The 12,640-nt window shown below is 41.5% G+C and overlaps 1 protein-coding gene across 1 annotated transcript in view; it reads right to left on the bottom strand.

Moving 5' to 3' along the window:
• The window catches only part of CNTNAP2 (contactin associated protein 2), a 1,742,807-nt gene that overhangs the window by 269,483 nt on the left and 1,460,684 nt on the right, over positions 1-12,640 (bottom strand). The window contains exon 24 of the mRNA XM_017502914.1: positions 3,059-3,277. Coding sequence (XP_017358403.1) covers positions 3,059-3,277 — 219 coding nt within the window. The remainder of the gene's footprint in view (positions 1-3,058; positions 3,278-12,640) is intronic.

Here is a 12,640-nt window from a genome sequence, read left to right as displayed (position 1 = left end):
AATGACGTGATCTCGGCTCACTGCACCGCTTCCTGTGTTCAAGTAATTCTCCTGCCTCAGCCTCCTGAGTAGCTGGGATTACAGGCATGCACCATCACGCCTGGCTAATTTTTGGATTTTTTAGTAGAGATGGGGTTTCAACATGTTGGCTAAGCTGATCTTGAACTCCTGACCTTGTGATCCACCCGCCTTGGCCTCCCAAAGTTCTGGGATTACAGGAGTGAGCCATCATACTTGGCGTTTTCTTTTTTTTTTTTTTTTTTAAATTTTGTAACAACCCCTCTCACTGCCCCTGGGGTAGACTTCTACTACTGAACAATATTTCACAAATTGGTCCAAATAGCTCATATCTGAGAGATATACCTTATGCCTTCCCCCCTTTAAAGTGACAGGAAATTAGAAACTGGAACTAGAGACTTACTATTTTCCAGTCAGAAATTGCTGACTCATCACATCAGCTCCCTGCTCTGAAATTTCCCTTTCTGCGATCACCAATGGTTTTACAATTACTAAATTTAGAAAACACAGGCTGGGCGTGGTGGCTCACACCTGTAATCCCAGCAATTTGGAAGGCCAAGGCAAGCAGATCACCTGAGGTCAGGAGTTCAAGACCAGCCTGGCCAACATGGTGAAACCCCTTCTCTACTAAAAATACAAAAATTAGCTGGGTGCGGTGGTGGGCACCTGTAATCCCAGCTGCTCAGGAGAGTGAGGCAGGAGAGTCACCTGAACCCGGGAGGTAGAGGTTGCAGTGAGTCGTGAGTTGAGATCATGCCATTGCACTCCAGCCTGGGCCACAGAGTGAGACTCCATCTCAAAACACATGCACACGCGCGCGCGCACACACATACACACACACACACACACACACACACACACACACACACACACACACTCTTCCAGCCTTATTTTACTCATGGTGCTTGATACTATTTGCCACTACCTTTTAAATAAAATTCTCCCCTCCTATGATGTTACCCTTTCCTAATTTTCCTTCCCTCATTCTATTCTTCTTCATTCTTCCTGGGATATTCTGTTTCTGGGATATTAAATTTCATGGTTCTGTAGAATTCTGATTTCATGCCCCTGCTCATGTTTTTATAAGTTATTCTTGGGGCATTTTCTTTTTTTTTTTTTCTTTGAGTTGGAGTTTCACTCTTGTTACCCAGGCTGGAGTGCAATGGCGCTATCTCGGCTCACCGCAACCTCCGCCTCCTGGGTTCAGGCAATTCTCCTGCCTCAGCCTCCTGAGTAGCTGGGATTACAGGCACGCGCCACCATGCCCAGCTAATTTTTTGTATTTTTAGTAGAGACGGGGTTTCACCATGTTGACCAGGATGGTCTCGATCTCTTGACCTCGTGATCCACCCGCCTTGGCCTCCCAAAGTGGGGGCATTTTCTTTAAATGAATTGACGTTCCTTCCAAGATCATAATAAATACTCTTCCATCTCTTCATTTTACAACCTTACCAAGTCTTCAGAATTTCTGCACACAGTCACAGTTAGCCAACAGAAAGGGATAAAACTAAAGTTGAACTTCTATATCCAGGGGCAAAGTAAAAAAACAAAAACAAAAACAAGAAACTGAGTCAAGTAGGGTCACTTGTTATGATGAAAACCAAACAGAATTTACCCAGTATATTTTGGAATTAACAACATTTAGGAAGAACCTTGTCCTAGGTAATCTGGGCAACAGATGCTGATGAAGTGAAATTTGTTCACTGTGTTCAGCAGGGATCAATGGACCTGGTATTTAGCTAATTAAAAAATGGCATGTAATTCTGTGATCTATAACTTGAGGGAAGGATTTGGAAAGGGCTGGTTTCTAGTCGTAATTAGGAAATACTTTGTTTCTAAATCTATGACTCTTTCATAGCCCCAGCTGATGTGGTTGTTAAAAGTCATTCTCACTTTCAAAGCTCATTGACTCACACTTTTGCTTTGTAGTTTGCCAACATCACACAAAATGAATGAAGATCTAATTTTACCTTTCTTTAATGGCATTCTATTGCTCTTCAAGCATCCCAACAAAACTATGAAAGACACCGTGGGGACTCTGCCCCTTGCTAAAATTAACTGGCTCTCAGTGAGGCTCTAATGTAGGGTGGAGCCCAAGTGGCAGACGTTATAAATATGAACAGCCACCAGGTCACATTCTTGTCTTGCTTCGTCTGAGGCTTCCACAGTTGACTGCATTGATCAATTATTTCCAGAAGCCTAGGGAGGGGTCTAAGATGATAACATCCACAAAGTCCTTCAAACTTCCTTCTTTTTTTCATTTAGCAGAGGAAAAGTTGCTAATTTCCTAACTTATGAATATTCTAGAAATCAAAATTTAAAATTCAACTAGCCATGGGAAACAGCTATGAATTTGAAGTTACTTTAGGTTCATCTGAAATATGTCAATAGCAGAAAGATTGGTGAAGAAGATTAGACTGGGTGGCTGGATCCACTTTTTGCACAGGTAGTTTCACTTTTTCCTCTGTTGAAATTTCTTCTGTGTACTAATCTTTTTTCCTATGTCAGGAAAAGTCTAAATCTTTCTCTGCCTAAAACCTTGAGAATCGGCAAGAAAGGAATGGTTTCAAATTTACCATTTCAAAAAAATCTGATTAGAGAGTCCATTCCCTCCCTCCCTCCCTCCCTCTCTCCCTCCCTTTCTTTCTTCCTCCCTTTCATTTTCCCTTTCCCTTTCCCTTTCCTTTCTTCCTTCCACACAGTTACAAGTGCCCTAAATGATCACATATCTTTATACACTTTTAAAACTGTAAACCTAAAATTGCAGATATCAGAGAGACCTGAGACGTATCTCAGCCTGCACTCTGATTTTATAGCTGAGGACAGCGAGCTCCCAGGAGGGGAAGTGGAATGAGATCTAGGTCTCCTGAACCTTCTTCCTTGTTCCATTCTGTCTTAAAGGAGGCTGCAAGAGGCCAACATGCTTACTTTTGGAAGGATCGCTATCAAAACTTTGCCTAGGCTGATTTTTATTTTTTTGCATTGTGTAGGCTCTTAAAAATCAACAGAGGGAAGTCATGGTTGCCTTTTCAGTACTTACCAACAAATAACTGGCTGTAGAGTTCCAGGCGGGTGTGGCCTTCTGTTGGGGCCTTGCGGATCTGCTGGGGCAGCCGGTCCACCTGCAGGCTGGCCTGCTTGACGTTCCTCTCTGCAGTGACTCGGTGCCACTGGTCATCGTTGAGAGGTGTTGGTGACCTCACTACAATCTCTACTGGCCCATTTCCCACATCAAATGAAAAGGACACTTCTGTGGCAGCTGGAGGAGCAGAAAGAATGAAAGACATGAGTATTTTTCCCCCACAGACCAAATAGTAAATTCTAGAAGACAACCAAAGCAGGAAGAGGAAAACTCATCTAGGCCTGTTACTTCCTACAAAGGTCAATGGCAAAATCAGTGGAGGAAGGATAAAACGTCAATCATTAACCATTAATAACCAAGGGGAGGAAAATAAATGTGTATTGGGACCTATGTGCCAGGTATGCATTTATTTCCTTAACCTTAGAAACCTTCCAAGATGTGACCTTCTCCAGATAAGGAAACCGAAGTCTGGAGAAGTTAGCATATGTTGAATGTCTTAGATTAGGTAAGTTAGTGGAGTCAGGAACTGAACCATGGTTTGTCAGATTCCAGAGCTTGAGACCTTTTAATTCCACATACAATTTATCTTTTCAGTAGCTACTTGGGAAGGGATTCATAGTCACCTGGAGATCTCTTGAAATGTGTCTAGAGATTTTGACTCAGTTGGCCCAGAGTTGGCACCAGTATTTTTTTTTAAACTCCCCAGGAAATGTTAATATGTAGCCGCTGCTTTGGGGGACTTTGTGAAACTGTATTTCATTGATCTTTATACTCTATTGAGAGTTAGGGAACTTTGAATTGTTGATGCAATGAAGGTGACCTACAGTTTTCAACCACCTATGGCTACCCAAAAAGTAGCACAATATTTCTGAAGAATAATCATTGTCATACATCATCTGTTGCAAACCTTGGTTATTCCCCATCTGGGATGTGGGCTCCTTCTGGTAACCTACCCTCTAGCACTGACCACAAATTATTCTTTTTTCTAAGAGATCACCTCCAAATCAACCTTTCCTGCAATAAGTCACCTCTCAACAAATGGCAAATGGATTGGTTACTTTATTAACTTTAGCTATAAGTAGCTTTCTTATTTCACATTTTACGTTTCATGTCAAGTTCCTCAGTGACCACCTAGTAGTTTATAAGCTAGCTTCTAAAATGTATATTTTTTGCTTGTGATTGACAGCAGAGGCAGCTTCATGCTGAAGCAGCATACACATCTTCAGCTCCCTTAAGCTGGGTGAATTCTTTTCAACATTAAAGATGTGGCACACCAGTGAATTTCCTAACTTTGCTTATAAAGATACTCAGCCCCTCTATCCATCAATAAGCCTTCCACCTAATCTCTAAGCAGTTTAATTAAATATCTGTCATTTTTTTCCTGGGCTAATGGAAAATTCAGCTTCTTTTGGCTGGTACCAGTTTGAGACAGTGTCACAAGCAATCAAACTTCTAATTTAAAAACCACGGTGGGCCAGATTCTCTCAGGACCTAGACTGCTCCCTGCCTCCGTGTTGGGCCCCTTGGAAAGCTGCATTAACTTTATTGAGCTATAGGGACCTTAGACACAGAGCTCAATTTAATCAACCTAATTGTACCAAGGAATTTTGATCCTTCATGTCATTAGTGAGAGAACTTTCATTTTAGCACCTGTGGTGATTCGACATGCACTTCAGTAAAATATCTCATCTAAATTAGAAGCCCCTGCCTCCAGGGGTCATTGGGAATGGATTTAACTTGCGGGCCAGTGACCTCCATCAAGGTTTTCATGGAAGTATGATCAGAATGCAGGAGGACGATACTATGACCCACAAGCTGCGTGATCCTTCTCTGTAGTTCTGATGCAGCAGATGAGGGAAAAGTAGCCTTGGTTTCAGATTAAATCTGTTCTGTTCTCATAGCACTGTATTTTGGCAGAAGCATTTTTTAAATGTAAGTTGTCACAACAGCAAGAGAAGGAGGGTTCCTGGGCTAAGTAGGAAAGATTGTTTCATTTTAAAGGCATCAACTGCCATCAAGGAAATAGAATTTAGGGATAAATTGAGTTTAACCCTAAGGTTTGACTCGTAGGGATAAATGCTGCTCTCACTTCCTCTGCTGTTCTCCTATTGCTGTGATGAATTCACGTCCAGGTCTTCAAATTGTCACTATTTGGAGAAACTCTGAGTGCCAGCCGCTGCTAGAAAATATCCATACTTTTCTCTTTGCTTATCCCAATAGATCCCCTATGTCATCACCATCATCTTAACATCAATACTTTATTCTAGAGAAGGGAAGAAAGTCGCCAGGACCATCCCGTAGCTCAGAGCTTCTCACCCTCACAGGATGCAGTAAGAAGGACTCAAGGCCAAAGGCCCCAAGAGAAACTTCCTTCCTCAAGAGCCTCCATTCGGGCTCTGCTGGAGACATATTTATGAAGTTAGCCCCTTTCCATGCCCCTTCTGCTGCTTCCTCAGGAAGGGTCTCTAAGACCCAGCGTGAGAGCCAAGAAAAGACCTCCTTTTCCTCAGCTACTCAATGTCAGCTTCCTTGACATTGCTGTGGGAAGCCTTTGAGAAATCCCATCCCCCGGTCAGACAGCCAGTGTGTTTTAAAAGCTTCCAAGTTCCGTTTGTGGCTGATTGCTCTTGGTCTTCTGGGTGAGAGAAACTGACATTTTAAAAGAGATAATTATAGAGAGAGTCGGTGAACGAATAAAAGGGAGACAGCATAAAAGACACTCGAGCCAATGACACCGTCTTTGCTTAATGTGTGTCTCCAGTTGGAGACTGAAGTGTTGCCCTATTTCTGCCTGTGGAAAAGGAATTTCTTATATGCTGAACAAATTCTCTTTTCCAGAAATAAGTATTTGAGAATTGGATGCATATAGCCTGGGTCATTGGAAAGAACAGTGTGCCAAACATGAATGGTTGCCTTGCCATGAGTGTCAAGAACTGGGAAGGGTCTGAGACTTTACCCCACTTGCAGGCTAACAAGTTAACCATGGTTTAATGACGCTGGTAGAACCATAGTTTAACATGGCCATAGTTCAATGATGCTGGCAGAAGACACGAAACTCCTGGGTCAGAGACAAAGGACTTCTTTACTCACAACACAGTAGGTAGCCTGAGCTTCCTGTTTGCATTGCTTTTCCTTGCGGGGGAATGCAGGGCAACCCAGATGGATGCTGTACATGCAATAACTTCACTTCACAGCTGAGGGACCCTGGACTTAGGAAACCCCAGTCTTTTAAAGTAGCTACTAGAAAACTTGATCAATTTCTGCCTCGGAGAGAAACATTATATTTGCTGCTCTGGCCATGAAATAAATCTACTTGTCTGTCCCAGAGGAAGGCACTATATCTTCCAAGGCTGTTAGCTATACATACATCTTTAAAGAAAGTATGAACAAAGCTGTCAATGCTTCTTACTCAGAAGACAGGCAAAAGTGGGAGACACCCTTGGAGATTTTCCTCCCAATAATTAGTCACTCTCCCTTTTTCCTTTGTGAGCTAACCTGATTTTACCCTGGAATCTCCCTGTTTTCAGAGCCTCGGGCTTTGCATAAGGACAGCCCTACCCCAGGCCCACAGGGTGGATCTGGATTTAACAGAGGGAAAGATGGCAATTCCAGGCTCCTTGCCAGCTACCCACTTCGGGTGGGACACATCATTCCCTCCTAAGTTGAAGGGACAACTTATGTCCCTTCAACCAATGGGACATAAGTTGAGTCTTTTGGTAAGGAAAAGACAGTCCCTTTTCTGGCCTTTAATATTAGATGGGAAGTTAAGGTTCTTAATGTTGCTGGAGCTGTCTCACAAGTATCAGAGATGAGATACAGAGGACAGAGAGAACAGGGGATGAGCCTAGGTCATTGCTGACATTGTTCAACTTAAAAAAATTTTAGTTTTATTTTTTGAGACAGGGTCTTGCTCTGTCACCCAGGCTGGAGTGCAGCAGTGTGATCACAGCTGACTGCAACCTTGACCTCCTGGGCTCAGATGATTCGCCACCTCAGCCTCCCAAGTAGCTGAGACCACAGGAGCAAACCACCACGCCCAGCTAATTTTTGTGTGTTTTTGTAGAGATGGGGTTTTGACATGTTGCGTAGGCTCATCTCGAATTCGTGGGGTCAAGCTATCCATCCGCCTCAGACTCCCAATGTGCTGGGACTACAGGCATGAGCCATCACACCTGGTCTATTCAACTTTTAAATTAATTTGAAGCCATCTACCTTAGGATTTCTTACATGAGATATGCTTTTATGTTATTGTTCAAGCCATTTTTATTGTTTCTGAAAGCATCTTAACGGATATAGAGCCTTAGCTGTTCAGTCTTTTTGCTTTTCACTCTTTAGGCCTCAGTTTGATGTCTAAAGTGAGGATTATACCCATAGTTTCCCAAACATTTCTGAGTTCAAAATGTGTTTAAAACTACTGAGCTAGATTTCCTCTAAGGTTCTTTCAAATTGCAGCATTCTATAATTTTTCAAGAGACTCTAAGAGAAACAAAATGAAATACAGCTAGTTTTAATGATAATTTTAGATACTGAATCATTACAGGAAGAAAAGAGAAATATTCAAAGAGAAATACACAAGGTAGCATATTGACATCAGAAAAGAATATAGGTGGAAGAAATTACTATTGAATATTGTAATTAATATTGAATAAAGCAGGCGCATGAATTCATCTGAATGGCTTAAAGCAATGAATGGGACAAAACCATGGAGAGCTCTTGGCACACTCACTCTACCCCTTCAAGTGTAATTCCAGCAGGTGGCACTATTTGCTCTCATTCTAACTCAACAAATCACTCCAGGCTTCATATATTGAGCGATAAATTTAACAACTGACCAATAACAGGTTTTTTGGCTCTCAGTTTTCTCAGCTGGTGAAGGAGCATTTAGACATTCAACCCACAGTTTCAGCTGAAGAAGCAGAAAAAAATTGGCTATTCAATACAGAACAGGTTAAGAGAAAAGAAGGACAGTGATACATTGTGAGCATGATGGGCAGACCAGCTAACACTGTTTCGTTTAGATAACGATTTATTTCTTCCATTCTTAAATAAGGTTAGAAAGGTGGAAGCTTCCCAGGGGATCTTCTGTACAATAAATCTCATTTGACTCATACAACAAAACCGGTAATTGGTAGAACAGATATATTTCAGCCTCGCTCTATGGTGAGCAGTGTTATGAATATATTTTCTTGTTTCCTGTAATTTTTTTTTTCTGAATTAAGAACTAACTGTTTATCAGAAGACAAAACGATTTATTTAACATGAAAGGGTCATGAGAAGAGATGGGAAGGCTGAAAATCAGGTCACTGGCTGGGTGTGGTGGCTCATGCCTGTAATGCCAGCAGTTTGGGAGGCCGAGGCAGGTGGATCACGAGGTCAGGAGATTGAGACCGTCCTGGCCAACATGGTGAAACCCCATCTCTGCTAAAAATACAAAAAAAATTAGCCGGGCATGGTGGTGCATGCCTGCAGTCCCAGCTACTTGGGAGGCTGAGGCAGGAGAATTGCTTGAAACCAAGAGGCAGAGATTGCAGTGAGCAGAGGAGCTGAGATTGCTCCATTGCACTCCAGCCTGGTGACAGAGCAAGACTCTGTCTCAAAAAAAAAAAAAAAAAAAAAAAAAAAAAAAAAAAAAAAAAAAAAAAAAAAAAAAAAAAAAGGTCACCATGAGAATCAGAGAGATGAGAAAGAGCAAGAGTTCATCTGTGTTCCTAATTCAAGGCCAACTGCTGCACCTGTACATGAGATGCCATCCTTCCTACCAACTCAAGTTCACCACTCTGAAAATTCTCCCCTCTCTCTACTGTTGGGTTGTTACACACACACACACACACAAACACACACACTCACGTTGACATGTCTCCACTCTTCACAACCACCGGCACTATAAAACCCTTCTTTTGACCTTTCCTATCCCAAAAGTTACCATTTCATTTCTATGCACCTGTTTGTTTTCAAATTCCTTGAAAGAGATCTCTGTACCCCTTCCCCCACCATATCTATTTCTACCCCTCCTCTGTACTCCCCCCGACATATCCATTTCTACTCCTCTTAGCCTTCCTCTAATTCCACCACATAGGACTTTCTCTTTCACAACAGTTGAAACTACTCCTCCCTCAGGGCCTTAGAACTTGCTCTTCCCTTCACCCAAATAACTCTGTGGCTGAGCCTTAACTGCTCTGCTCATCATATTAGAAACTTCCTTCCTAAACATTCTATGTTAAATAACAAACTCCTCTCTCAGCTGCCCTATCCCCTTTATGCTGATCTTCAAGAAATCTGCATAGCATCTATCCCTATCTGAAATAATATATATGTGGTCCAGGCCTCATTAAGGCCGAGGCTTTTTCTGTTTCGTTCATTGTTCCATCCTCAGCACCAAGGACATTGCCTGCCACACAGTTCGTACCGATTTGTGAATGAATGAAAGAATGAATAGAAACACCCCTGCCTAGGAGGGCAACAGTGATCATACAGATACTCTGAAAAGAGAAATCCACTCATTTTCCCAAAGCCAGCTGAACTAGATGGAGTGCCATCTTGTATTCCACAAGCATCTTTCCGAAGAGCACAAAGTAACTCAATGTATATTTTCTCAGTCTAAGAGCATGCTACATTCATAATGTCTGTTTAGAAGAAATGTAGCTAAGTGTTATTTTCAAGCGTATGATGTTTGAGGAACGATGACTTGCCCAAGATAAACTCAGCAGTGGAATAAGAAGCAGCATTTTCTCCCTTTGCTATATCACATGCTATTTTCACTCTACTTTTAGAAATAAGGACTTTGGATCTTAATTACATTTCTCAAGTTTCGGCCTACAAAAAAAAACTGCTAAAGGAAAGTGTTTAAAATTAATATTCCAATGCTACTCTTACAGAGAATCCGATTCAGTAGGTTTGGAGTGGGGCTTTGGAGTCTGCATTTTGCTAATGCCAGGTGATTCTGATGCAAGTGGTCCTAGAATCTTACTTTAAGAAACACTAGGATTGCCAGGTTTCCTCTTATTAGTAAGTCCTGGGAATCTTTGCTTTCTTATCCTCAACAGGAAGATTTTCAAAACTGTTTAATAAAGAATTTAGCCATGCCCTCAAGAGGTCTGGCCTTTGCCCTTGGCTTTGGGAAGGTAATATCTAAGCCCTTGGGATATCCTGCCTGGTGGGCATGTCTTTGTTTGCCTGGGAGCCTTGGGTTATACCAGATAGTCTAACACTGTGTTTTAGGGCGGGGCCACACCAGATGGCATTTAAAATGGGGCCTGACCATGCCAGATAGACCAACGATGTGATGAAGGGTAGGAGCCTTTGGCTTATATTCTCCAACCTTCTGAGGGGCTGGAAACTGAGGTCAGCCATGTGGACAATCAATCATTCCTATTTAATGGAGCCTCAGTAAAGACTCTGAACATGGAGGCTCAGGGAAGCTTCCCTTGTTGGCAATACCCCATGCAAATTGTTACACACCCATTCCAGGAAAGAAATGTGCTCCTGATTCTATAGAAAGAGGTTGCCTGCAAACTCAGCATCTGGTACTCTTCCTAGACTCTGCTGTCTGTGCTTCTATCCCTGTCTGATTTACATCTGCACTCTTTATCTGTAATGCAGCATGAGTACAGCAGCCTTCAGTGAATTCTGTGAGTCCTTCTACATAACTATCAAACCTGGGGGTGGTTTGGGGAACCCCTTTGCAATTGGTGTCAGAAGCATGTGCAGTCTTATGGGGACTGTGGTCTCTCTAAATTTGCAGTTGGTTCTAACTCCACAAAAATAGAAACAATCACTTCAACTTAGAAGTATGTGATTGAATCCAATAATGTTAACACCTAAAGGCTTCATTGAATAGACTTTGACCTCTGAGCCTACCTCACTGCTTAGTCAGGAAACTGAGGCTGTGAGACACTAAAATTCAGTAATGACTAGATAGAGAGCTTTTGTTTTCCTAACTGCTGCATTGCGTTTCATATTATGAAGGAAATTTTAAAAAACCTATTTTTCTTTTAGTATAGTTTTAGTGTCTGAATGTAGAGTTTTTAGAGTCATATATGCATATTCACACCAGAAAATGAACATTGGCAAGAAAAATTTATTTGAAGTCTTTTGGAAATTCTTCAAGGAAATGCCTGGAGCTTAGGAATCAATGTTACGAACTCATTTTAAAATCTCTGGTATCTCGATAACCTCTTGAGTATAAGAAGTATTTCTCTTTATGTATTTTGGCCTTTAAGCTTTTTATTATGGTTAAAAAATAACTTCACAAACAAAGACCTCCACAGAGAAAAGGGAGCAAAAGGGAGATCCTATTGGCCATGCAAAACCAGAAAGCTATCTTTAAAATGCAAAGCCTTCCTAGCTTTAGTTTTTTCTATGCATTTAACCACCTTTTGGGAATAACTCCTTGAATATTAATAGACCTATATGATTTAAAAGAAATAAGGCAAAAATAGTTCCAAAATGATATGTGGCTGGCAACAATACCCTGTACCCCATGTAGGACTTGCAGTTGGGTTTTAAATACCCCCTTGTTTGGAATGAGCAGAGCTGTACTTTGGGCAGATAGTGCCCAGTTTGGAAGAATCGATGACGGTCCCAGATGGTGACTCTGGGGACAGAGTGTTGTAATAAAAGGAAACATAAAAGCTGCTTTAGAGAAACCCTGAAACTTGTGCCTAAGGATCCCCTAAGATGGAGAGGAGAGCAGATTGAGGAGGAGATGGACTTCAAAGAAGTGTTTCTTCTAACCATATTCAGGTTGTGCAGCAAAATGAGAAAACTCATTTAAAGAAATCTGCTTTGGTAGAAGACTAGGGGTAATTTATTAAGTTGGTTGCAGGTGATGTCAGAGAGTAGTTTCATTAAAATACATGGTTTTGGAGAGTTCTAGGAGAAAGTAGAATTTGATGTCTAAAGGAGATAATACAACAGCAGGCCAAAACAACGTGAATTGGGGGAAAGCTGACAAGTGTCAGCTTGGACCAGGTTGAAACTTACAAGGAGACAACATACAGTCAGTCCGTTAATTTTGCCTTCTAAATGATTGTGCTATGGACGGCTATAGCACTGATAATGAGGAAAAGCCAAAGATGAAATCTGAGGATGAAAGGCTATGGCTCTGGAAGGAACATGCTTGCTAATGAGAGCTCCAAATAAGTCTATTAGAAGGAAAGCACCAAAGGGATGTCTGTTTTCTGGTTGCCGTGGACTGAGTTTTGACTCTGCCTGTAGGTTTTATCACAGGTACTATTTTTCTCTCTCTGTTTTGCCACAAATTGTGTTCGTTTCCATCAAATCCTTTCAATGTCATCTTGATAGGACTTCAGAGAAGATCTCTCCAATAAAAATTAAAAAGTGCCACATGAGGACATACAGACTACCTGCTATAGGCTCAGAGTATAAGAAGAAATTGATTCTTTTTTCCATTACAACACCAGATTCTCTTCACCCATAGTGTATTTACAGTATTGGACAAATAGCGGAAGAAAAGTAAAATTATGCTGCAGATCAACAGAGGCTTTAAATAGGAATAGAGAGACATTTGAGAGGAAAGGA

The sequence above is a fragment of the Cebus imitator genome, unplaced genomic scaffold (assembly GCF_001604975.1).
Source record: "Cebus imitator isolate Cc_AM_T3 unplaced genomic scaffold, Cebus_imitator-1.0 Scaffold304, whole genome shotgun sequence".
NCBI classification, from domain to species: domain Eukaryota; kingdom Metazoa; phylum Chordata; class Mammalia; order Primates; family Cebidae; genus Cebus; species Cebus imitator.
This window is presented reverse-complemented; position numbering and strand designations above follow the sequence as displayed.